The sequence below is a fragment of the Leptodactylus fuscus genome, chromosome 3 (genome assembly GCF_031893055.1).
Source record: "Leptodactylus fuscus isolate aLepFus1 chromosome 3, aLepFus1.hap2, whole genome shotgun sequence".
Classification (NCBI taxonomy): Eukaryota; Metazoa; Chordata; class Amphibia; order Anura; family Leptodactylidae; genus Leptodactylus; species Leptodactylus fuscus.
In genome coordinates this window covers 44,854,004-44,877,088 of record NC_134267.1, presented here as the reverse complement: position 1 = coordinate 44,877,088, position 23,085 = coordinate 44,854,004, and the positions used below count along the sequence as shown (strand labels likewise).

Below are 23,085 nucleotides of genomic sequence, written 5' to 3'. Positions count from 1 at the left end.
CGCTGATATGAAGACTATTTCTTGTCTGGTCCACAGTTTGTGAATTGATTGTCTTGTAAGATGAAAGTATGATTCTTGTAATGTGTAAGTGATCAGCCATGTTTGTGAAAGACACAAACCTAGTCATGTTACATGACTACTACATATCAATGCAATTTCTAGTATACAGGCATTCTGTTCAGCGTACGGGCTGACGGGGAGCGGCGTACGGACTAAGCACATCAGCAGTGCTCAGCTCTTTGGGGAGGGTTCTTGTGTTGCGGTGTGGTGTTGGGGTTTGCTCTGTGAATAAGTTATGCAATGCAAATTTTGTTTTTAGATTATATTTTCGGACAGGAAAAGTAGGTGTGGCTTACCATGAGTAACGTGTTACAATGCATATATATTACTCGCCTGTTTTTCCGCACAGTTAAATCCCCATCCCCCAATAGCTTTGAAAGCACCTTTTAGTCCTAATAAATTGAAAGACTGAAAATGTCAAACTAGATATATTGCTTTTCACCAATAATTAAAGGGGTTGTCCCATCACAAGGATCCTATCTATACTGCTTGTTAATGTGGATGTAAGACTTTTCCTAAATACATTGCTTCAGCAAAACTGCTTTGTCCACTATCTTACTTTATTCAATTCTTTGTGGCCACAGCCCTGATTTAGTTGCTCAATGAGTCAAGTGATGTATCTGCTGCTCTCAGGGGGGAGGGAGGAGGGGCTAAGTGCACGGGAGCCAGCCTGTGTATCTAACTATTCCTGTGTCTACACCACGTGACCTTCCTGCTATCAGAGGAGAGGAGCTGCTTTCATTTCTTCTGTTCTCCCAGTTATCAGGCTAGCTAATACAATTGTGTTCATTATGGCAGAGACAGGCAGTCTCTGTATGTAACACAGAATGGAGTTGCTGCTGCCTGTACTTCATAGTCCAATATGGGTGGGCGGAGCTACACGGGAATTTGGGGATGGGGCTAAACGGCAGGTTGCATGTGAAACCCCGCCCACCAAATGATGCAAGAAACCAGGAAGAAAGAAGATTTTACAGTAGTAAAGACTGATGAGTATGGGAATTTAATCCCCCAGCCCCCTGTATATGCAACTGCCGCCACTATTACGGAGCACATAGCAAAGGTATATATTTTTATCACTGTAATGTCACTCTATAAATTAGGTGAAAAACTTTGAAGGTAGTTGGTGGGTGGGAGATGTCAGCAGTGGGAGGATCAACTCTGACTAATCAGGTGATGGTTGTAGTCTCTATGGCAAGAGCAGTGCTCCAGGGAGGTGATGGCCCACCCCCAGTGCACTAATTCCATCATTCCCATAATCCCCCAGTGGAGCGAAAAGGGCTTTGTAAGACTCCTTACACCTGCGAAGGTGATCTCTCCTCAAGGACAGATATTATCCCCTAATCATTTTACGTGTAGCTTCAAAATTGTTTTTGTCCAAAAGTGACTTACATAACACAGGTTTGGTGTTTGCCGTTGTACTGTGATCTGTAACATCATATTGGTGACAGCTGAATATCCTTAAAAGGAGTCTACCACCTTCTAAGATGTCCCAGTGATCTTTATGGAGGCTGGTACTGATAACTGCCTAGAATTGACATATAATTTTGAAGGCAATGTGTACCGAGGCTTTTGCTAACATATTGTGGGGGGTTTTCTAGGATTGCTAAGCAGTCCCTGTTTCTTAATATTGTGCACTCCCTTTATATTACCTAATGTCTCTATTATATAAACTAGCACAGTATTAATTCACCTTTATAAAGTCTTATCTGAAAGCCAGATTCTTGGTTCCAATTGTCTTGGCTCACAAGTGGAGCATATTGTACGGACTCCAGGAGTAGAAATTAACAGCTAATCGGGATCGATCAAGAAGAAGCTTCACAAGATCAGCAGACGGGCTGCTTAATATTCTGCCAGCCACATTGTAGATCTCACAGCGGCGCTTCATGTTAATTCAATAGGCGTGCTGCAAAGGCGCCTCTAGTTGTAATGAATCTTGTGGTTTAAAATAACAATGAAATTGAGGAAGCTGCTACGGGGTTTTTTGTTTTTGTTTTGTTTTGTTTTTTTTCCGTTCTGTAGGAGACCCCTAAAAATAATAGAGGAAGTATAGAGGTAACGTAATCACTATGGCCTTGTGCATATCTGACGTAGAAAATCTATTCTATACATCTAAAGAAGAGACTTGCTCCTGTACATGGGTTTTTATAAACCCTATTCAGATCACAGATTAATTTGTGCAACAAAATTTGTATCTGGCCCACCCTTCGCTCAAAATTAGAGGATCGTGTGTGTTGTTGTTGTGTTAAAAATATTTATAAATTTTTTTTTTTTTTTTTTTTTTTTTAAAGTTGGGCACTGGAGTTGAGGTTCCAAAAATGTGTATTCTTGGCCACTTTCTAAGCAAGTCAGATAATAAATCTGGGCATCTGTGTTTTAAACATGTTGTGGTGGAAAAACGGAGCTAAAGAGAATTGTGTGCTGTTGTAAAGCCTAAGGACTTCTTGCATTGAGTATCCTCCAGTCATAGAGCACTGAATGTTTTGTCATCTCTTGTAACCTACGTAAATCCCATTGTTCGTTCAAAAGTGGAGCACTGTGATCCAGACTGGACTAACTATAAACGCTGTGGTAGACAGAACAGGCTCTCGGTCCCCATATATATTCTGCTATAGCCATCTGATTTTTACCCACGTGCCTCTCCCTTTTAAATTGCATATACTTTACTTTTATTTGCTACTAGTCTCTGTCTGTAACTTTTTCTTCTGAATATAAGCGGATCAACACCAACAATACGCAAATTGCTGTCGTCGATAGTTCACCTGCTCCAGCGTTTCGGCAGCTATCAAGCTGGCCTGCTGCTGAACTTGTTCCTTGCTCCGTGCCTGTGATTGTTTCAGCAGCTCGCTGGGATGCCATATGAGTGCGTTGTTGGCGTCGATGATTCGTCTGCTCCGGCGTTTCGGCTTCTCCAAGAGCCGCTTGATGCTTAGCTTGCTCAATCATTCTGAGCTCTGCTTGAGACGTCTGATTTCTGGCTACCTTCATAGCCGTCGTTGTTTTAGAATTTTGCCACAAATTAGGTTACAAACTATCTATGTGCCAAACTTCATACCAATCCATTCAGCCGTTTTTGCGTGATTAACAAACATCCAAACACACAAACTTTCCCATTTATAATAGTAGGAAGTAGCATAAAGCGCGCTCTCTCCAGTATCTGGTCATTGGGTAGCCATGTTCTTTCTGGCTTTCTGGTTTTCTAATTGAGATGCTTTGTGAACGTGGCAAATGGTGTGAATTGTTTAATTTCCTTTGTGACATGATTTATAATATTGGAGCTAATCATAGCAGACACTTCTAACCATTCGTTGCAGTTGCAAAATCTTTGTGCTATATATTACTTATTTCTGTTCATTAAATCTATTTGGGCCTGTCACAATGATTCATCTTATTGTCCTTGCAGTCTATCAGGGTAGAACTTTGGAAAGACTGATATTTTTCTGTGTATAGAATAACTAATGCTGCAAAATGGTGGTCACGCTCCACTCTGTAGGAAACCAGGATAAAGTCTAGCGTGCGTGCGCTTTATCAAGTAAACGTCTCCTTACGATGAAGTGAACGTGTCGTCTGGCACTATGTATAGAAGGGGATTCCTATGCAGAAACTCGCACTTCCCAACTCTGCATAACAGAGGACATTGTAAAGAGGCCCTGTCACCACTTCACCAACTGCTGGGTCTTTCCAGCTGTTAAAATGGCAGCTGAACTTTTCATCAGTTTTTGTTTTATTTTTTTTGATTTTTTTTTTTCTTTTCCCCTCTAGTCCCCACCCTTCCCGAGCAATCAGTGCTGTTGGTTTGTTCCTGATGTGCTACTTCGTTAGGAAGGGGAGTGTGATTAAGAGGCAGCCAGTGTCAGACAGGTGCAGGCAAAAGGTGCGATTCTCTTCTCTGATACCGCCCACCTGACAGTGCAGAGCCTAAACAGCGCGTCAGGCACCAACACTAATGGCACCTATTTCACAGCGGCGGTGGGAACTAAAGAAGTGTGTTGGAATAAATGGCGGCTATTAAATGATACCATGAACTGACATTGGTGGAGGTGGTGAAAAGTCCTCTAAGTTGCCAACCCTTTTAGTGGCTCTCCACTTTAATTGTGAGAGAAAACAATGCAACGCTTCCTCTTTTTTTTTTTTTCCCTCTATACCCTTCTAATAATTAGATTGTCATAACAATTGGATTGCCATTATGCGGTCAGAAGAAAAGCTTTTTGGCAGAAGTCACACCATACTGTTGCTTATTTCAGGCTGCCGTACTCATATTTTTTTAATTTTTTTTTTGTTTACATCTGTGTCAATTAAGAGCCCCTTTGGAAAATTCAAAAAAAAAAAAGTTTCTTTTTCGTCAACTGACCTACCAGACCCATAAGTCGCTGGGGATTATTGGCTGTTCCTCTTGTGCGATGGAACCACACGGAGTCATGGCTGTTTCGTGACACATAAGCATAGCAACCCTTATAACAAGGTTCTCCTCTTTCTAAAAATCCCAGTACTAATGTTTGGCTTTAATCTGTGATTTGTTGGTTTCCTTCCTAATTTTCTCAACAGGTCCATGGACACAACAGCACAACAGAGTGGATAAGTCAATGGGCTTTAAGTGCCACCGGTGACTGTGTGGGCCACTCATGACAAATCCCTGACAGATGTCAGCTAATCCCTGTGTTTTATTCAGTTTTATAACAGTTACCACTTCTGCACCTTATTTCAGAAGAAGAAACTGTCACGATCTTGTTTCTCCATATATAGAATCGAGAGCGAAACAGAATAATAAAAATATATATATATATTTATTATATTTATATTTTATTTATTTATTTTTTGGTCCACAACCGGTTTACGAATTTAGTAAAGCTTTCTCCAGTCTGAGATAACATAAGGTCACTAGTAGAGGATGCCATTGATCCGCTTTGTCCAGTGTGTAACATTGATGCTCAGCCCGTCGGTCTGACCAGGAGCACTTTGGGTAGTATTAAGGATCCTCTTACTTAATTAGCTCTTGCTATATCTTTCTTGTTGTCTGATTTACATTGGTAGCGTAAATGATCTGTTTTGTATTAGCATTTTGGTGTGTGTGGTTTTATTCTGGCTATGATGAATTGTGTTTTTGTTCGCACTCCTCAGTAGAAGTTGGCAAACCCTATGTGACTGCCACTAGACATTAGCTGAGCCCCTGGGAGCCACAATCTTGGATGTTTTAGACAAACTTCGGCAAACGCCTGTGACGAAGAGTCGTGACTTATGAGTTTAAAATGCAGCAGAGCATAAAACGCATAGAAGTGACATGATGGCCAGAAGCGCACACAACCACATTCATATGTTTGGAAAGGTACAGCGATGGGGGCCGGGAAAGCCTGCAGTGCTGAATAATTTAGCAACGGTAGGAGGAAAAGCTGAGCCCTTCAGGAAACGAACTACCTGAGCTATTTTATGTGTCTATAGCAACTGTGCAGAGTTTAAGGCTTTTAATTAGAAATGAGAAGGCTTTGTATTGTACCGTGCCTGTGGTTTCATAGTGTACTGTAGCTGCTATACCTTTGTGTTGCTCATGCAAGTGGCCCCGCTGTGCCGCCTTATTACACAACTCGCAATCTTAATGAGTTTCTTAACTCCAGGATGATACCAGCCTGGAAGATGAGACTGGTTTGTTAGGGATTTATTCTTATTATAATACAAAGCTGAAATGGTTTGATCCCTGAGAAATAACCAGTGCCCGGCCTCTGCCAGCGTTAGCAACACGTTCTGCATTAAATACTATGAGCATATGAACAATCTCCTCTATGTGGCTTCGGTGTAAGCGGATTGTCGTCCGCATCCAATTAAGCCGTGTTCAGATTGTTAAACGATTTGGAAAAAAGGAGTTAGCGCTACTCAATATTATCTATTTAACGGCCCATTAAGTTTTTTGTTGTTGTTTTTATAACTTGTATCCAAAAAAGGTTTCACAGGGGAGGGTCTTCACAAGCAAAGTACGGCCATATTTTATTTGTCGTGGCTCAGCACCTATGGTGGAGATGGCTGCTCTAAAATGTTAAGAGGAAGGGGCCACACGGTGGCTCAGTGGTTAGCACTGCAGCCTTGCAGCACTGGAGTCCTGGTGTTCAAATCCCGCCAAGGGAAAAAAAACCATCTGCAAGGAGTTTGTATATTCTCCCCATGTTTGCATGGATTTCCATCCCATATTCCAAAGACCTACTGATGGGGGAAAATGTACATTGTGAGCTCTATGTGGGGCTCACAATCTACATTTTAAAAAAATGAAATAAAATGTTAAGCGGATATCCATAAATTCTTCCCAATAATTGGAATTTTTTTTTTTAATCAATCTGTAAACATTTCATTGTCCACAAATATATCTAAAGCTGTTCATAGTCATTGAGGGTGCTGCCATGCAATGCATCTGATGCAGCTATAGCCGCATTCAGGGTAAGTTCACACAGGGTTTTTTCTGCCTCAGGTTCAGGACAAAAATATGGGTAGCTGCGACTGGATACCGGTGCTGTGCATCAGCTTCCAGTCGCACATTCTGCTTCGGATTAGGTCCAAATGAATCCGTGAGGCGAATCCGCCTGAAAGAATGAGTATGTCGCTTCTTTTTCTGGGAGCCGTAACAAACGACTGCTGGAAAAAAGAACTGACCATCTCCCATTGATTTCAATGGGAGCCATCTTTTGCCTCAAAATCCTGACCAAAAAAGCCCATGTGAACTTGCCCTCAGTCCTTGGGTCACCGGTGCTATTACGTTAGTGAAGCCACCAATCTCAGCTGTATCATTTCTTGCCGGTTTTGTGGTTACCACGTGACTTGTAATGACGGCCAAAATAATTGATTTTTCACTTGCATAATAGCAAAAGCATTGCTGGCCCCAGAATGGTTTTCAGCTATAACCACATAAGGTGCTCCATGTGGAAGCAGATTTACACCAACTGGTGATCCCTGAATAAATAATATTAAAGTTAGACTATACGGCAAGGCCCTCCATATCTCTAGTGAACCATAGCGAAGTATACTGTATACTGTAAGTATCAAACAATACAAAGTGACGTAGGAGACCTTATTCTCTTGGTACACACGCCTGATGGGGTCAAACAGCTCTGTCCTTTTTAATAAGTTTGTGAAATACTGTTGTCTATTAGGGCCATGCCAAGAGGAACCATAAGGCAGCACATATTTACCAATCTACCGTATTGTGTACAATGGAGTGCTGTGAGAATATTCTACCCAACCATTGTCTGAAATCTAAATCAATCACTTTGATCAACATTTCTAATGCGTCTGGTCATCTTTATGAAACTTTTGGTTCTACAGATTGGTGGGTGAAATAAGTCTTGGGTTTAATGGAGTTAATTTATTAATGCCAGTAAATGAGGGCATGGAAGGTGAGAGAACTTTCAATTTTTGCATAGGTAATTTTCTGTCCGGTTACCCTCTGTTGCTGTGAGAATGAGCAGCTAATGGGGAAATCAATTTGTATTAGTGATCAAGAATAAAATATATGAAGGGATATCCTGTGTCAGGCTTTCTGGGGACATGAGTGATTGCCTTCCTTTTTCACTGTGACATTTTTAGGTATCACTACTTTGAATGGAACGTTACTTCAACATAAAAAGCTTGTATGTGCAGATTGGATCTTTCCCAAAGTAGTAGCCTTACTAACTTGGCCCCCTTGCCCATGACTGTATGAATGGTTAGTCTGCTATCCATATTTTTTTCAGATAGTACACTGACCCATTCATTCCTATGGGTCCATGCACATGACCATGAATTACACGGTCACGTTTGCGGGCCGACCGTACGGGATGCAAAATATGGAACAGTTCCTATTCCTGTCCGACTTTTGCATCCCTGTGTCCGCAGCTCCTATTCCTTGAATGAAGGGCACAAAAACATGACCGGTGAATGGCCAGCACACAGGTGACATCTGTGTGCTGCCTGCACGCTGCCCATTCCGTTCATTCATGGCCGCCTGTTGTGTGCAACCATCAATAACGTGGCCATAGGCACAGAGGATCTCAATCAAGGGTTTGGCCTTTTTTTTGTAGGTTTCTTTTACTTGGGTTGGAGACTTGGTGAGAGAGTGGAATAGGCTGCCACGGGAGGTGGTGGGCGCTCCATCAATGGAAATCTTCAAGCGGAATCTGGATAAACATATAGCTGGGATGATTTAGGAAAACCTTCACTCGCAGGGGGTTGGACCCGATGGCCCTTGAGGTCCCTTCCAACTCTACCAAAGTAAAGTAAAAGACTTCATCTTACTTTTTTGAAGGGCATAGCAAAGGGAGCTAGAGGACAACTCCAGTTTGGCTTTAGTCAGTACTTACAAAATACAAAGGGCTTAATGTTACATTACACATTAGACTTAAGTTGACACGATCCCCTGCCAGTTTTATCAAGAGTATCCGACCATCTATTGTGTATTTATTAAATGTCCTGCAGACATTTGTATAGCGGATGTTGGTGAGGGAAGAATTGGGCATGTTGAATGTCACTGTGCCCGCTCTTTTGTTTTTCGCAGAGCCCCCACTAGAAGTAGCGCTCATTCCCTGCTCTCTACTAAGAAAACACGATTGGCAAACTGGCACGGGTCCCAGAGGTGGCACCCACGTCTATCAAAGGTTTATGGCATGTCATAAGTGCCCAAGATGGAGACTCCCTTTTAAAGCATTGGAATCTTCTTTGCCCCTGATAAAGTAAAGCCTTTCTATGACTCTACCCTCCTAGTAGGTAGACGGTTACTGAAAAGTAATGGTTGGGTTGAGGCCGGTCTTCTATATGCTCTGCCCCACTGAATAGGGCAACGGTTTTCTTCTTCTGTTTGTGGATGGAAATGACGTTGTTTCCATCCCCCCAAAAATATCATGATCACCCTTTACTGTCCTCATTTGGGAAAGGGGAATAAGTTCCTGGCAGTGGATTCTACCTTAGGGAGGAAATTTCCAAACATTTGTACCCATCCAACATCTGTTGACCTTATGTCAGCCAAACTACTAATGAGCAAGGTCCACCATCTATTAAAACCAACTTGTGTTATCCATTCGATGTTGTTTTGCTCTTTACCTGGTCACTATGCCATTCTACAAAGGATCCCTCTACTAGCATTTGTATAATAGTCTAATAGGTGTACTTATTTTCTGTAACCATGGTATTGCATTGATTTCCTCCCCCTTTTCCTCTTTCTTCATATATTGGTATGAGTGTGGATGACTAAATATCTTTCGCAGGACCATGACAGCAGCCTATGTTGGTGGTATCGATTACCTGTGTAATGGCATGTAATAAAATCCTACCATGTGCTGCACGTACCACTTTCTTCTTGGCTGTATTCTTTTAATTTGTGGTGCTTGAGGCAAAGAGGAAAGAGCCACTTGCACAGGGTCATCGCATGGTGAAGGCAAACTGCTAGCACCTGCCTCCGCAAGCCTGTAAAACTGACTGCATCCTCCTACTGATTCATGAACTGTATTGTGGGTAGTAATGCTTCGCAAATCTTACTGTAACCACCTATATACCATTATATGTATGGATAGTGTCTTATACTGTACAGTCCTGGCCTAACACCTCAAATCATGAAAGTGTGACTATATCCTAATACTGTGTAGAAGTGACATTACAAATTGTGTAATAAGTGAATGTTTCTCTCCTGTCAAATCTGTTTCCAGACAAGGGACCATTGTAGGTTTTGTGACAGCTAAGCTATGTCTTATAACCATTTGTTGTGCAGTTAAATATACTGTTGTTCCCCGATGTCAGCCAATTGTTCATTCAGGATCGTTACTCTCTTGTATACTTCCGAGAAATTTCAGACATGAACCCAAACTTCTGTAGCGCAAAAAAAGAAAGCAAACAAAAATGAAGTCATTGAAAAATGTTTACTATTTATATGTAATATATATATGATTTCGTTTTTGTCTTGTGATGGTATTTCACACTGTAAAATTAGCAGAACCTCTGTTAAAGGGGTATTCCCACGTCGCATACTCGCCAGTCTTCACTGCTGTAAAATCTTTTCTTCCTGGTTTCTTGGCTGGCTCTGCCCCCAAATTAACATGTAGCTCTGCCCACCCATATTGGACTATGAAGTACAGGCAGCAGCAACTCCATTCTGTGTTACATACAGACACTACCTGTCTCTGCCATAATGAACACAATTGAATTAGCTAGCCTGATAACTGGGAGAACAGAAGAAATGAAAGTAGCTCCTCTCCCATATCTGCTAACAGGAAGCTAGGTCACGTGGTGTAGACACAGGAATAGCTAGATACACAGGCTCGCTCCCTGCACTTAGCCCCTCCTCCCTCCCCCCTGAGAGCAGCAGATACATCACTTGACTCATGAGCAGCTAAGTCAGGGCTGTGGCCACAAAGAATTGAATAAAGTAAGATAATGGACAAACAAAGCAGCTTTGCTGAAGCAGTGTATTTAGGAAAAGTCTTACATCCACATTAACTAGCAGTATAGATAGGATCCTTGTGATGGGACAACCCCTTTAACTCTAGATCTGTATCTGTGCGTTTTTGAGTAAGATTTCCATTTTATATGTTGGGTTTTGGGCTCCTTTCTGGGTGCTGCTAGTGTTCTGGCCATGGCACAGCAACACTCTGGTCTGGGGTTGCTGGTTCCTTCACTTATACAGAAGTGTAACACGGAATATGGGTTATTTTTAAAACTGAGAATTGGCCCCTACGTTGTGTTTCCCTTCGTTCTAAGTGAATACAGAGTGTGGTTATTCTGCAGCCAGAACTTCATGTGGCAGCTTCTCCCAAAGAGCAGCAACCTAATGTTCTGAACTGGAATCTCTTAAAAACCCAATTCCTATTGTACTGCTTACCGCCCCCCTCCCCCCAAGTGCTCACTGACTCCCAGCGCCAATGATAACGCATGTATTCAGTCCATTGCTGTGATCCTCATATACAAAGCTGAATGTTTTTGTTTTTTCTTCTTTTCTAGTGCTGGACATGGCTAGACACGTGCCCCTGTACAGAGCCTTGCTGGAGCTACTCCGAGCCATTGCTTCATGTGTAGCCCTGGTACCTCTACTGCTTCCTCTATCTGGGGCTAATGGAGAAGAGGAGGAGGAACAATCTGAGTCGCAGACATCTGTGGGGACTCTGCTAGCAAAAATGAAAACTTGTGTTGACACCTATACTAACAGATTAAGGTATGGCTTGGTTATTTTTACTGTACCTACAATTCTACATTGCAATCCACAGATTACTGCAATTGACACGAGAGAAAAACAGGAAATTTTCTGTTGAAAAATGAATGGTGGGTACTACTGTGTATGGAAAAACCATCAAGGGGGCTTCAGTGCAGAATCGCTGTGCTGTACAGTATACTTTCATAGCCATGGGGCTAGTACTGAGGGCTGAATGTCCAAAGCTTGTCTGTAAACTCGTCCTAGGGAGAAAAAAACAAACTTGGAAACCGTCAAAAAGTAAAAACTCTTAGAAAGTAGAGGCTGGTAATCTGGAAGCAAGCCGTGATACAGCCGCGGATGGAACAAGAAATAAATAGAACTCTTCTGTAGCCGCTGTTTGTTGTGACGGATCATACCAGAGCCCATTGTAAAGGCTTGAAGATGATTAATCCTCTGCTATACGGAGAACGATTCTCGCTGGGCCAAGTGAAGGAGCCGCAGCATCGAGGAAATTTTTTTTTTTATATATATTTTTTTTTTTTCTTATTGTGATGTATAAACAAAACTTGTAGGTTTTTTTTTGTTTTTTTCTCTTTAATCCCAAGGCAAAATATAATTCTTGTCTGATCTCAAGAGACAGATGTAAGCTACTTTTTGCTGTACCAGCTATCTGCTTACAAAGAGAAGGGGTTGGTAAGAAAGTGCTTGCTGGCATGAAATTCTGTGGACCGTACTTGTAAAGAAAAGTGCTGCGCTAGGAGAAAGGGGCATGTTAGCCAATTAATTCATTTAGTCTAATCCCCCATCATATTTGTTTGTTTCTATGCAAAAAAAACCTCTTTTGCCAAATGAATCCCTTGTCACCGGAGGAAATACTGCAGTGTCTCTTTCTCACCGCTTCACGACCATTGCCAAATTGGACAGAAAAGCGTCAGGCTACGGATTCTGTATTTTATGGCTTGCTTGCTGCAGATTTCCGTAAAGGCTGAATAGTGCAATTACAAGGCACGCGACAATGTACTATTGATCACCTTATGTAAAGCTGACATGACTATTGTTTTTTTTCCATCTAGCTCACCAAACTTTGTGTGCATTAGATGTCCTGACAGATGCTAGTTTGTGATTTCTAGGAAAATGCCTCAAAAGTCTCGTAGATCAGCAAACAGATAATGTGCTGAACGCAGGGAAACGGGGAAAGCTGGTTGTGAAGGAATACGCTGATATAATTTATAGCTGGTCGCATGGCGATGGCTGTACTCCTTGCCGGTGTCTTCTATCATCCTCATGGGTTCTCCACCTAATCATACAGCAAGCAAATGTACTGATAATGCGATTTGAGGATATACCGTAATGCTGATGTGATTTGTGACCACGTCGTCTACCCCAAAGATTTCAAGATTTGATAACTCCGCGTTTCCTAAAGCAGCAATTTAATATTTCAGCATTTCACAAACTTTGTACCTCTCTAGTAATTTCATCTGAGATAGCGGGAACAGTGTCATAATCCCGGAGTATAGGTAATTTTATCTGTGGCATCTTTTTATCCGTATAGACAGGTTTCCATCAAGCTTCACAAAGGCATCCTACTATCCATGAACTTAGTTTGTCTTGCCCTGTTCTAGGGGGCAGCACTGTGGCTCAGAGGTCAGCAATACCTGCACCTAGTCTGTATCTTATCCCCATCTTTGCTTTTGGTTTTCTTCAACTCTCTATAAATGAGATGTTAAATGGCTTAATGTGAAATGTAAATGAGGTGCAAAAAAAACCAAAAAACAGGAAATTGTACAGAGCCCTGCAGTGGAAGGATGCAACGCAAAAAGTAACAGGCTGGAAGGCCGTGTTTATTCGGTTCCAGTGACAGTGGTGACAAGGCTACGTGCTTAGACATCGGGCAGGTGTCTTCTTCAGGCCAAACAGGAGGTGTCCAGCAATGGCCTTGGAACCACTTTCTTTTTATTGGTCCATTAATGTGAAATGTTCCATAGTGTGAGAGGAATATTATGAGCGCTATTGAGGACAGGGTATAGATCTGAGAAATATATTTGGGCTGTAAAATCAGAGCTACCACCAAACTTATATTGCTTAAAGACTCGTCTGAGACAGGATGCTTTGTAGTATTATGTACCTAGATTACGCCATATGGAAGGCTACGGTCTGCTTGCTGTGGCTACTTTCCATATAAAGGTCTGCTTTTATAGCATGCTGGATTACTTTTAAGGGTTTTTTTTTTCTACTTTATCAACTACAGAACCCTATGCCACCCAACGCATGAAACAACCAAATTTAAATTTTTCTGCAAACTTCTCCTTTCTGCAAATATCACTCCTGGTTTTGGCTAAAAGAACCGCAGCAAAATACGCAACAAAAAACGGTTTTCCACAGTATGTGGCTTCAGCCTTAAAAGCCTAAATCCTGGATAACTCCTTTATGGTCTAGCCTTAGGATAGGCAGTAAGTATTTGGGCATGGGGGCCTACAGCAAGCCCTCCCCTGCCCTCAAGCCGGTCACCTGTACAGGGCAACTTTCAGTGCTCATACTATACACAACCCCAGAACTGTAAGTGCCCGGCCCTATCCTTGTATAGTGCTTATTGCTTTCAGGTCCGTGTTGTGTATTGTACAGCTGACTGCAGTACCTGCTTGCCTACAACTAATTGGTGGGGGTCCAAAAGCTTGCCCCACACCAATTAGGCTTTTGTGGCCCATCCCTAAATATCTGAACATATCTTTTTAAAGAGGTTTAGGCAATATTACATGATGTGATGGAGCCCACCAGTCTTCCCTCTTCACTTACATTTGGGTGATTGTGACTTACCTGACCCCCTCCCAAAAAAAAAAAAAAAATTCAACCCAATTCTCTCTTGTATACTCCCCTTCTTAGATGAACGTTAGTATGTCTTGGTTGAGTTTGAAATGTATGTATGTATTTATTTTTGTATTGCTTGCCCCAACACTCATAGGTCAAAGAAAGATAAGGCCAAAGCTGGAGTGAAACCAGATGCATCAGATCCTGAGCCAGAAGGACTAACTTTGTTGGTGCCAGACATCCAGAGAACAGCAGAGATTGTATATGCCGCCACCACCAGCCTCCGGCAAGCAAATCAAGGTAGTAGAGCCCCCGGAAAAAATAAGTGAATCCCATTTGTGGCTAGAGGCGACTGTTTAAAATTGGTACATGAGAAAAGGCCAATCTCCCCTCTTGTACCTTGAGTTGTTGACAAATTTGATAGTAATCACTTTTTCACTTCCTTATCCTTCAGAAAAGAAGATGGCTGAATTTTCCAAGAAGGTCTCTGTGAAGTCTAAACCATTTTCAGTCTTACGGTCTTTGGAAGAGAAATATGTTGCTGTCATGAAGAAACTCCAATTTGGTAAGAAAATGTAATGTTGAAGAAATTTTTTTTTTTTTCTTAATCTAAAATTTTTGCCTACATTATGTTCTTCCATTAGAGCTGTAATATTTATACATAAAGATAGAAACTAACTGGAATTGTTAGTGTATCTGTGAAGTCTGTATGCTACTTGTGTATAGGTATACACGTTCTATAGCTTGGGCTGACACCTGATCCTCCTGACTTAACCATACACATGAAAGCAATTCTGCATTTATTCTTGATGGGGAGAGGGGAAGCATTTACCGGACTACCAATTTTGCTCTGATAGATGGATAGATATTCACCTTTTTGTGGTATTTAGCAATATATTATCCCAAAGAATTCTGTTGGTGCCACTACTCCATTCTGAAGGAGCATTGGGGGTTCCAGCACTGTCTAGTGGATGACTTATTTGAACACCAACTTTTAATGAAAACTTGGGTACCCTTTAAAATAAAGTGTGTGCAGGGTCTTTTTAGGACATCATGTCTGAAGGCTTATACAGCCAAAGTACAGAATGCGAATCCGTTTTCAGTTGCTAATATCACCATTATGGCTGCAGCACATCTTACATTTTTGTCTGAGGCTGTGAGCATGTATAATAAGTAGTTCTGCCCCCTCCTCCATACATTCATACATACTGGTTTATTTATATGTAATTGTGCCAGAAGTAACTGTACAACAGTAAACACGTTGCTGGGAACAGCCAAAGTGAGCATGAGATCCATCTACACTAGACTGCAAATGCAGGCAAGCCGCTACTCAGGAAAAGAGCAGTCTAGAAGTACTTGAGATATTCTTCAGATAGAAAGCAGCTTTCCAAACTGTAACCACCCAAGCCGCCTATAGTAGATACAAGTACATGGAGGACTCTTCTTCCATTGTAAGCTGAGAGATGTGCAGAATCTTCAGTCCAGTGCACAGTGGAAGCGGTTAGTGAATTGAGGAGAGGGGCGGATACTTCTGTGTGAAGAGACCAATCCTTCCTCCGTCCACTCACTGTAGTGCTTGCTATTTAATGGAATCTATGGACATAACGTCCCTAGTAACGGTGAACTGCAAATTACCTTGAAACCTCTAGTGGCAGGAACATTTTAAAGCGCAATTTTTAAATAATGCTCATTATATTTTGGTCCAGGATAATACGCTCTATAAAGAAGACTGTGACCTTTTACAGGCAGTATAGGATAAATAGGAAAATTATTCATTCTATTATTTGATTCAATACATATGTTAAAGAAAAATGTCCTGTTGCCCTTGTCCAGTGCTCGATGGCTTTTCCTCTGAGGTATACTGGATATATGGAAATCTAGCACTCTGTGGACAGGGACAGCAGGACTCGGGTGTCTTTAGGTCCTGGCAGCACAACTTTTTTTTTTTTTTTTTAAATAATTTCATTCATTGTATAGTAAACTATAATAACCCTGACTTTCCTGAGTATCTTCAGATAATCACATGTATGAACGTCCCTAAAACTGAGGCTAGAAGCCAACATAGTATCTCTGGATTTCCAATTCATGCTCACTTTTAGTATTCTAGAGACAAGCTGTTGTTTAAACCACTTTTCTGTAATTTATCAAACCCTTCATCAAATGTGTTTGATGCCATCTTTTAAGCAGTAGATCCCTAGAGATTCTCCAACAATGGGAACGCATGGTGTGACCCAGTTCTCTGGAGATTCGCTAACAAAGGGAACTCGGAGAATGACCCAATTCTACAACATCTTGTTAGCTCTGTTGTAAGACGGTACATACATTCAGTGGCAGATGTCTTGGTTTACTCACTAATGGAGAAGATGTGATCAGATTGTCACACAGTTTTGGCACTTTTTTTCTTACTGTGCCAGTCAATGTGTTTTAGAATGCGTATACTGGTAAGATCTCAGAAGTAAAAAGAACCGCACCAAGCTGTATATAGTGAAGTACTTCATGGTAACCAATACGGTGGTAACAATAAGTAGACTCTCACTTTTTGGGAGTCGTGAAAAATTCACAACTGCTGTAACAGTGGTAGAACCGACTGGTGGGGGGGTTCTTCTCTGGTGTTTGGAGCGGCAGGGTCCGGACCTCCAAGAGTGTTGTAGATATGAAACAAAGACCGGAAAAGATCCACCAGGAATCATCAAAGGATCTCCCTTCCACAGGATAGTTCAATCAAACGCACATTTCAGGGTATGGACCCCTTTGATTTTCAGGTGGACACTGCAACAGTCTCCAATGGAGGCTCCAGTGCAGATGTCAAATCAGCCTGGTGGAGGTGCCATTGATTCAACTATCCTGTGGAAGTGCGGTCGGACGATTCCTGGGGGATCTCTTCCTATCCTTGTTTAATATACTGGTAAGATGGCATGAATAGCTAAGATGTCTTGTATGGTTGCACAGTCTACACTTTCTGTATAGGGTCTTTGGCTATTCAGTTAGGGGCTCCTGCTCATGGGCAAATATTGTCTGTAAAATCAGAATGGTGTGTTACTTGCATTTCCCAGACTGAATCTGGGCTGGAAACCAGGACCTCTTGCATCTGTGACCTATGATGCTAAGGAGTCCCTGCTTTCCAGTGTCTCCACTGTCCCATATTACATACATTATAGCCAACAGAGCTCTGGGAAGCATGTGCCCCTAGCATCATAGATCACAATGATGTAGACCCTCTGGGGAACACTTTATTATTCAGCCAGTGAAGAGGACTAAGCTGCAAGCGGGGGCACTTTATGAATAAACCTGATGTCACTGACCTGTGATGTAGAAGCTGTGCTCACCTAAGCATTGCTGCTTCGAGCACCTGATCTGTGGGCCTCTGGTATCAGGATTGAGGGAGGGTTCATCAGTGTGTAACTCCTAGAAAAACCTTTAATAGTTTCCAAGTACTTATATGCTATATAAGGCCCAATACTAGTTGCATACTGTAACTCATGTTCAACAAAACAAATTTATGGTTCATGTCCATAAATGGTGATAGATTCCAACTAAGGCTTTGTTCACATCTGTGTTGGAAACTCCATTGGCAGCCTAGCTCACAGATTCCTCTAAAAAAGCCAAAAATTAGTGTATCATGCTGCACTATTCTCATAGGTAAAAGGACAGACTCCATAATACAGTTGATCTTGGTATAGTCAATGGTTGTCTTGGTACTACCATTTTTGTTGTGCTGTCCCTACAGCAGTGAAAATAACACCACACTAAACCATGTGAGTGCCAGTAATTGTCTATCATGCACCTAAAATAATCCGTTGTCTTGCATGCGTATTACTTTTCCCCATCCTAGGGATTTAGGATGCTGTTCTTTGTAGAGCTAAGATTGTAAGTTCTTGGTTTTTGGTGACAGCTCTTGAGTCCATTAAAAACATATCATAAATTGGTCATGGCTTCTGAACTCTTTACATTTGTGTTTCCAGATACGTTTGAGATGGTGTCTGAAGATGATGACGGAAAGCTGATGTTTAAAGTCAATTACCACTACATGTCTCAGGTGAAGAACGCAAGTGATGCAAACAGTGCAGCACGAGCCAGACGTCTTGCCCAGGAGGCAGTGACCCTTTCTACATCCTTACCGCTGTCTTCCTCATCCAGCGTCTTTGTCCGTTGTGATGAAGAGCGACTAGACATCATGAAGGTAATGTATTCTCTGTAGATGTAAAAGTTATGGCAAATGCTGTAATCCCAAATGCTTCTTCTCAAGGGTATCAGAAGTTGCTATAAGAACACATGTAGTTCTCAAATCCATAACGCTGTAGGTCTCAACACCCAATATTTTAATGTTTCTATGGTCAAAGTGTATAGAGCACACACGAAGGATACTGTTATGTCTCTTACAATCCATAGGGAGCCTTCACATGGAGTTTACGCTCTGCACATTCTGCACTTTTTATAAATCCGTAGAACAAAGGGACTCCGATGTTTTACGGCTGAGTATTCTAGCTCCTTTGTTCCAGTGATCAGTATCCAGCCCCTCACCAATCACAACTTCCCATATGCTTTTATGCATTCTGGTATCCCAAGTCTCTTGTATAAACTGATCTGGTGGTGCAGAAGTTATTGAACCATTTGTGTAGTCTTGTATTCTAGAGTTGAGATTTCAGATATAAAAGTTCAGTTTTTCATAAGTGATGCAAAGACTTGCAAGAAACACAGATTCATGCATTCTATGTGGCATTTGTTTCCACAGGTTTTGATAACTGGACCAGCAGACACCCCATATGCTAACGGGTGTTTTGAATTTGATGTCTACTTTCCTCAAGATTACCCAAATTCACCTCCACTTGTGAATCTGGAGACAACAGGCGGACACAGTGTTAGGTTTAATCCAAACCTTTACAATGATGGCAAGGTATTACAATCTCCAGTATTATATACGCACAGTTTCTACAGCAATTCCTAGGCTATAGGATGTGCAATGTCACACACCCATACGAGTGTCAATCATTCTGCAGCTCACTGAACACTGCTGAGGATGCTGTGCTCTGTACAATGCTGTGCCCGTCAGGTCTGAATAAAGGGGCTGCAACACTCAGATGAGCTGACTGGGGGTGCTGGATGTTAGACCCTACTAATGTGCCGTTGACCTTACAGATTTTTCTCTTATCGGTATAAAATTTTTGGAATACCCCATAAACATTAGGCGAGGTGATCGCATGGGCTCAGAATCTTTGATGACTTATCTGAACATTGCCTGAACCCAGCAGTGATCGACAGCTAAGATCTCTTCCTAATGCCTGGGATAAGAGAAACCTCAGATACTAGGCTTTCAACCCCTTAGATACTGTTGTCAAAAGGAACAATAGTATCTCAGTTGGTCAGCGCACTACCATATGAACCCCAAAATGCTGCTGCTAAAAACTACAGTATGTCCCCTCGAACATGTTATTGTACTAGAAGTAATAAAAATGAGATATGCCTACATTGATTCCCATCAAAAAAATTTGAACTTTTTAAAGTTGCTTTAACATGCAAAGGTAGAATCCAGTTAAAGGTGTTTTCCCACCAAAGCAACTTATTCCATAATTCATCCTAGTGGTGCCGTTTTTGGCTTTTTCTGGTGCTCCCATTGAAATGAATGGAACGTTGTCCGAGCTGTCCAGCCACCACTCCATTCAAAACTGATGAAAGTCTCCCGCTCTCCCTGATGGAGAGGGAAGGGAGAGGACTGTCTGACTACGGAGACCTCCACTGACCTACAAGTTATCTCCTAACTTGCTCCTAAGTCTTTCAATTTGTTACTTTTACCGGTTTTTGGGGTTTTATTTGCTGTAACCCTTAAGTGCCATTTTTTTTTTAATGTGATAGGGAAAACTTTAAAAAAAAACCCATATCTATCATATCCTACCCCCAGTGTATTGTGCACTATTCCTACAAGTACCACCTATAGTGTAGCACTCTGTTATAGAATGGGTGTAATCCTGTTACAATGGCATAACGGTGTATGACAGATACTTCATGTCCTTCTACTATATTCCATTAGGACATTGGACGTTATCTATGTTGCCGGCTTCTCTATTATATGTTGGGTGGGAATAGAGGCGCTATTACTAGATAATAAACCCATAACACTGTCACACGCTTCATTAGGGTCATTGCACTGCCAAATCTGCTGTTATATAATAAGATTTTCTGCTCCTAACAGAAATCTTTCCTCCGCACACCACCAGTCCCCATCCCCCACTCCCACGCAGTCTTCCTAATGATGTGTAACATGGTATTTTCCCCGTATTTTCTTCATTTAACTAGATTGAGCTGTCCAAATATAGCACCTGCAGCCCACTTGCTGACTATACGCTTTCTGGTGAATCTTTTGACTGCAAATGCATTGTTCTGCTATATTTAGAAATACCTCAACTGCACCTCACCAAGCTACAGGGAGTATCGGCATCACCGAGGTCTCTCCAGAACAGCGGGCCTTCAAGTGTTTAACAAACCAATTAAAAATAGAGCTGGCAATGCGTTTCATGTTCCAGGTGACAGCTATCCAGGGATAAATTCCTTGGAAATCTTGCTGCTATTGCAGTTTATTATATCCGTTCTGTGTCGGTGCTAGCACGCTAAGGAAGGCAGAACGGAAAAACCGTGCAGCTGTGAGGAGGAGGCCAGTCATCGAATAGTTAAAGTGTATCAATTACACTCGGGCTCTGTTCACATTATGTTTCTGGCCTGTATCAGATATGGATGTGTATATTGCAAATGCCGTCGAAGACCAAAGAAATGGGGGAGATCTATGGAGCTGTGTGTAGACCATAGCATCCTAGCACTTCGGCTTCTCCCCTTGAAAAATGAAAGAATACCTGTGATTAGCTTCCATTAACAAGAAAGGCAGGCAGAAAAATTCATTGCAAATTTCTTTTATTTCTGCAGCAGAGTTTGGTCAAACAGAAATATTCAGGTTCAAATCTTGGTGGTGAATTTTTCAGCTTGTACAAATTCTGCCATGTGAATATGCCCTTATTGTCGGGGACGCCTATATTAAGCCAATTCTCCTATATGACATTTACCGTATATACTCGAGTATAAGCCGACCCGAATATAAGCCGAGGCCCCTAATTTTACCACAAAAAAACTGGGAAAACTTATTGACTGGAGTATAAGCCGAGGGGGGAAATGCAGCAGCTACTGGAAAATTTCAATAATTAAAATGGTCGTAGTTTTTGGGTGCAGTAGGTGCTGGGGATGGGGAGGGGGTGTTTTGGTTGTCTGTCTGCCCCTTCCCTGAGCTTGAGCACTTTTTTTTTTTTTTTTTTTTTTTTTCCCCACTTGGAATTCAGCCTGGCTGAATATAGGGTATCTGCAGTGCTCCTATTAACCCCTTCCCGACGGAACAGGAGCACTGCAGATCCCCTATATTCAGTAGACCGGGCACTCAGACACAGGGATACCTAATGTGTATGTGTTTCACAGTCCTTTTCTACTTTTATATGTATTCTAGGGAAAGGAGGGATTTAGAACTTTTAATTTTTTATTATATTGTTTTAAGCTTTTTTTTTTTTTTTTTTTTTTTTTTTTAAACTATTTCATGGGAGATTGTATACATTACTATTGCGGCTGGTCATAGACACAGCGAGTCAGATATATTTGGTGCAGACCTCTTTATACACCCAACTATTGGCTATAGTGAAGAAACTGAGCTTAGATTGCAGCAGGAGGCAGAGTCTGCATGAAAGATATCCAGGGCAAAGTGAACGTCGACTTTACAATTTTTCTGAAAATTTCTGAAATGGAGAATTCCAACTGTTTAAAAAAAAAAAATGCAGATTATAGAGTCTCTGAAACAGAAGCCATTTTCTCTATGCAACATAAACCAGGGATCTATATTGGGGAATAGAGAAGGTTATTTTTCCTAGTTTTCCCTCATTTGGTGAAAAATTAGCTGAATTTGAAAAGTAGAACAATGCCATAGGAAAGGCCCCGTTATGCTACATGTCTTCATCACAGTACATACAGTTCTAATGGTGGCTTGATGCTTGGACAGCTTGTAATTCTCAGGATCTTTGTTTTTTTTCCCCTCAGGTTTGTTTAAGCATACTAAACACATGGCACGGGAGACCAGAGGAGAAATGGAATCCACAAACTTCAAGTTTTTTGCAGGTATTTAAAATGATGCCAGTCTTTTGGGCAAATTTTTTTCTGTCCATTTTTCTTTTTAATTTAAGCTCAAAAGATCTTCCTGAAGCCCCAACAACGCAGCGTAAAATAGTTGTCAGGGGCGAGCCTCTTGTTAGAAATGTACATTGAGCTCCTATCCTTAATGCAAGCACAAGGATTTGGACGGCCTCCATTGCTGCGCTAGTACCTGGTATTGGTAAAGTCATGGTATTTAGCTGACATCAGTACAAATGAAATGTGCCTATAGTAATGTACTGGTCACATTAACAAGAAGTGACATATCCCAAGTGCAGGCATGGGGCCAGCACCATTATCTAGCTTGCAAACTTTGACCAGAAATGGTGGGGCGGTATTTTTTTATTTTATTTTTTATTTTTTTTAAATTTTAACTAAATGTTTAGAGAGGACCTTTCATGGTTTGGGGCACAGGCAGTTCTATATACTGCTGGAAAGCTGACAGTGCGCTGAATTCAGCGCACTGTCGGCTTTCCCGATCTGTGCCCCGGGTAAAGAGTTATCGGGCCCGGTACAGTAGCTCTTTACAGTCAGAAGGGCGTTTCAGACACTCTGTCAGGAACGTCCTTCTCCACAGCAGTGCCTATCGTGCTGTACAGTGAGTGGGGAGGAACGCCCCCTCCCTCTGCTCACAGTGATCGTCCATAGACGAGTATTATCAGGAGGGGAGGGGGCGTTCCTCACCGCTCACACTGTACAGCGTGATAGGCGCTGCTTTGAAGAACGACAGACTGTCAGGAACGCCCTTCTGACTGTTAAGAGCTAAGTTGCCGGCACTGCTAGCTCTTCATCCGGGGCACAGATCGGGAAAGCCAACAGTGCACTGAATTCAGCGCACTGTCAGCTTTCCAACAGTATATGAAACTGCCTGTGCCCAAATCCATGAAAGGTCCTCTTTAAATCTACATGGATTTGGTAGA

At 41.8% G+C, this 23,085-nt stretch overlaps 1 protein-coding gene across 9 annotated transcripts in view; it reads left to right on the top strand.

The window, feature by feature from the left end:
* Positions 1-23,085, top strand: part of BIRC6 (baculoviral IAP repeat containing 6) — a 164,587-nt gene that overhangs the window by 122,420 nt on the left and 19,082 nt on the right. For all 9 annotated transcript variants that reach the window (XM_075267485.1, XM_075267484.1, XM_075267481.1 and 6 more), the window contains exons 66-71: positions 10,999-11,209; positions 14,148-14,293; positions 14,448-14,558; positions 17,956-18,173; positions 18,726-18,887; positions 22,055-22,132. In XM_075267485.1, the coding sequence (XP_075123586.1) occupies positions 10,999-11,209; positions 14,148-14,293; positions 14,448-14,558; positions 17,956-18,173; positions 18,726-18,887; positions 22,055-22,132 (926 nt within the window). The remainder of the gene's footprint in view (positions 1-10,998; positions 11,210-14,147; positions 14,294-14,447; positions 14,559-17,955; positions 18,174-18,725; positions 18,888-22,054; positions 22,133-23,085) is intronic.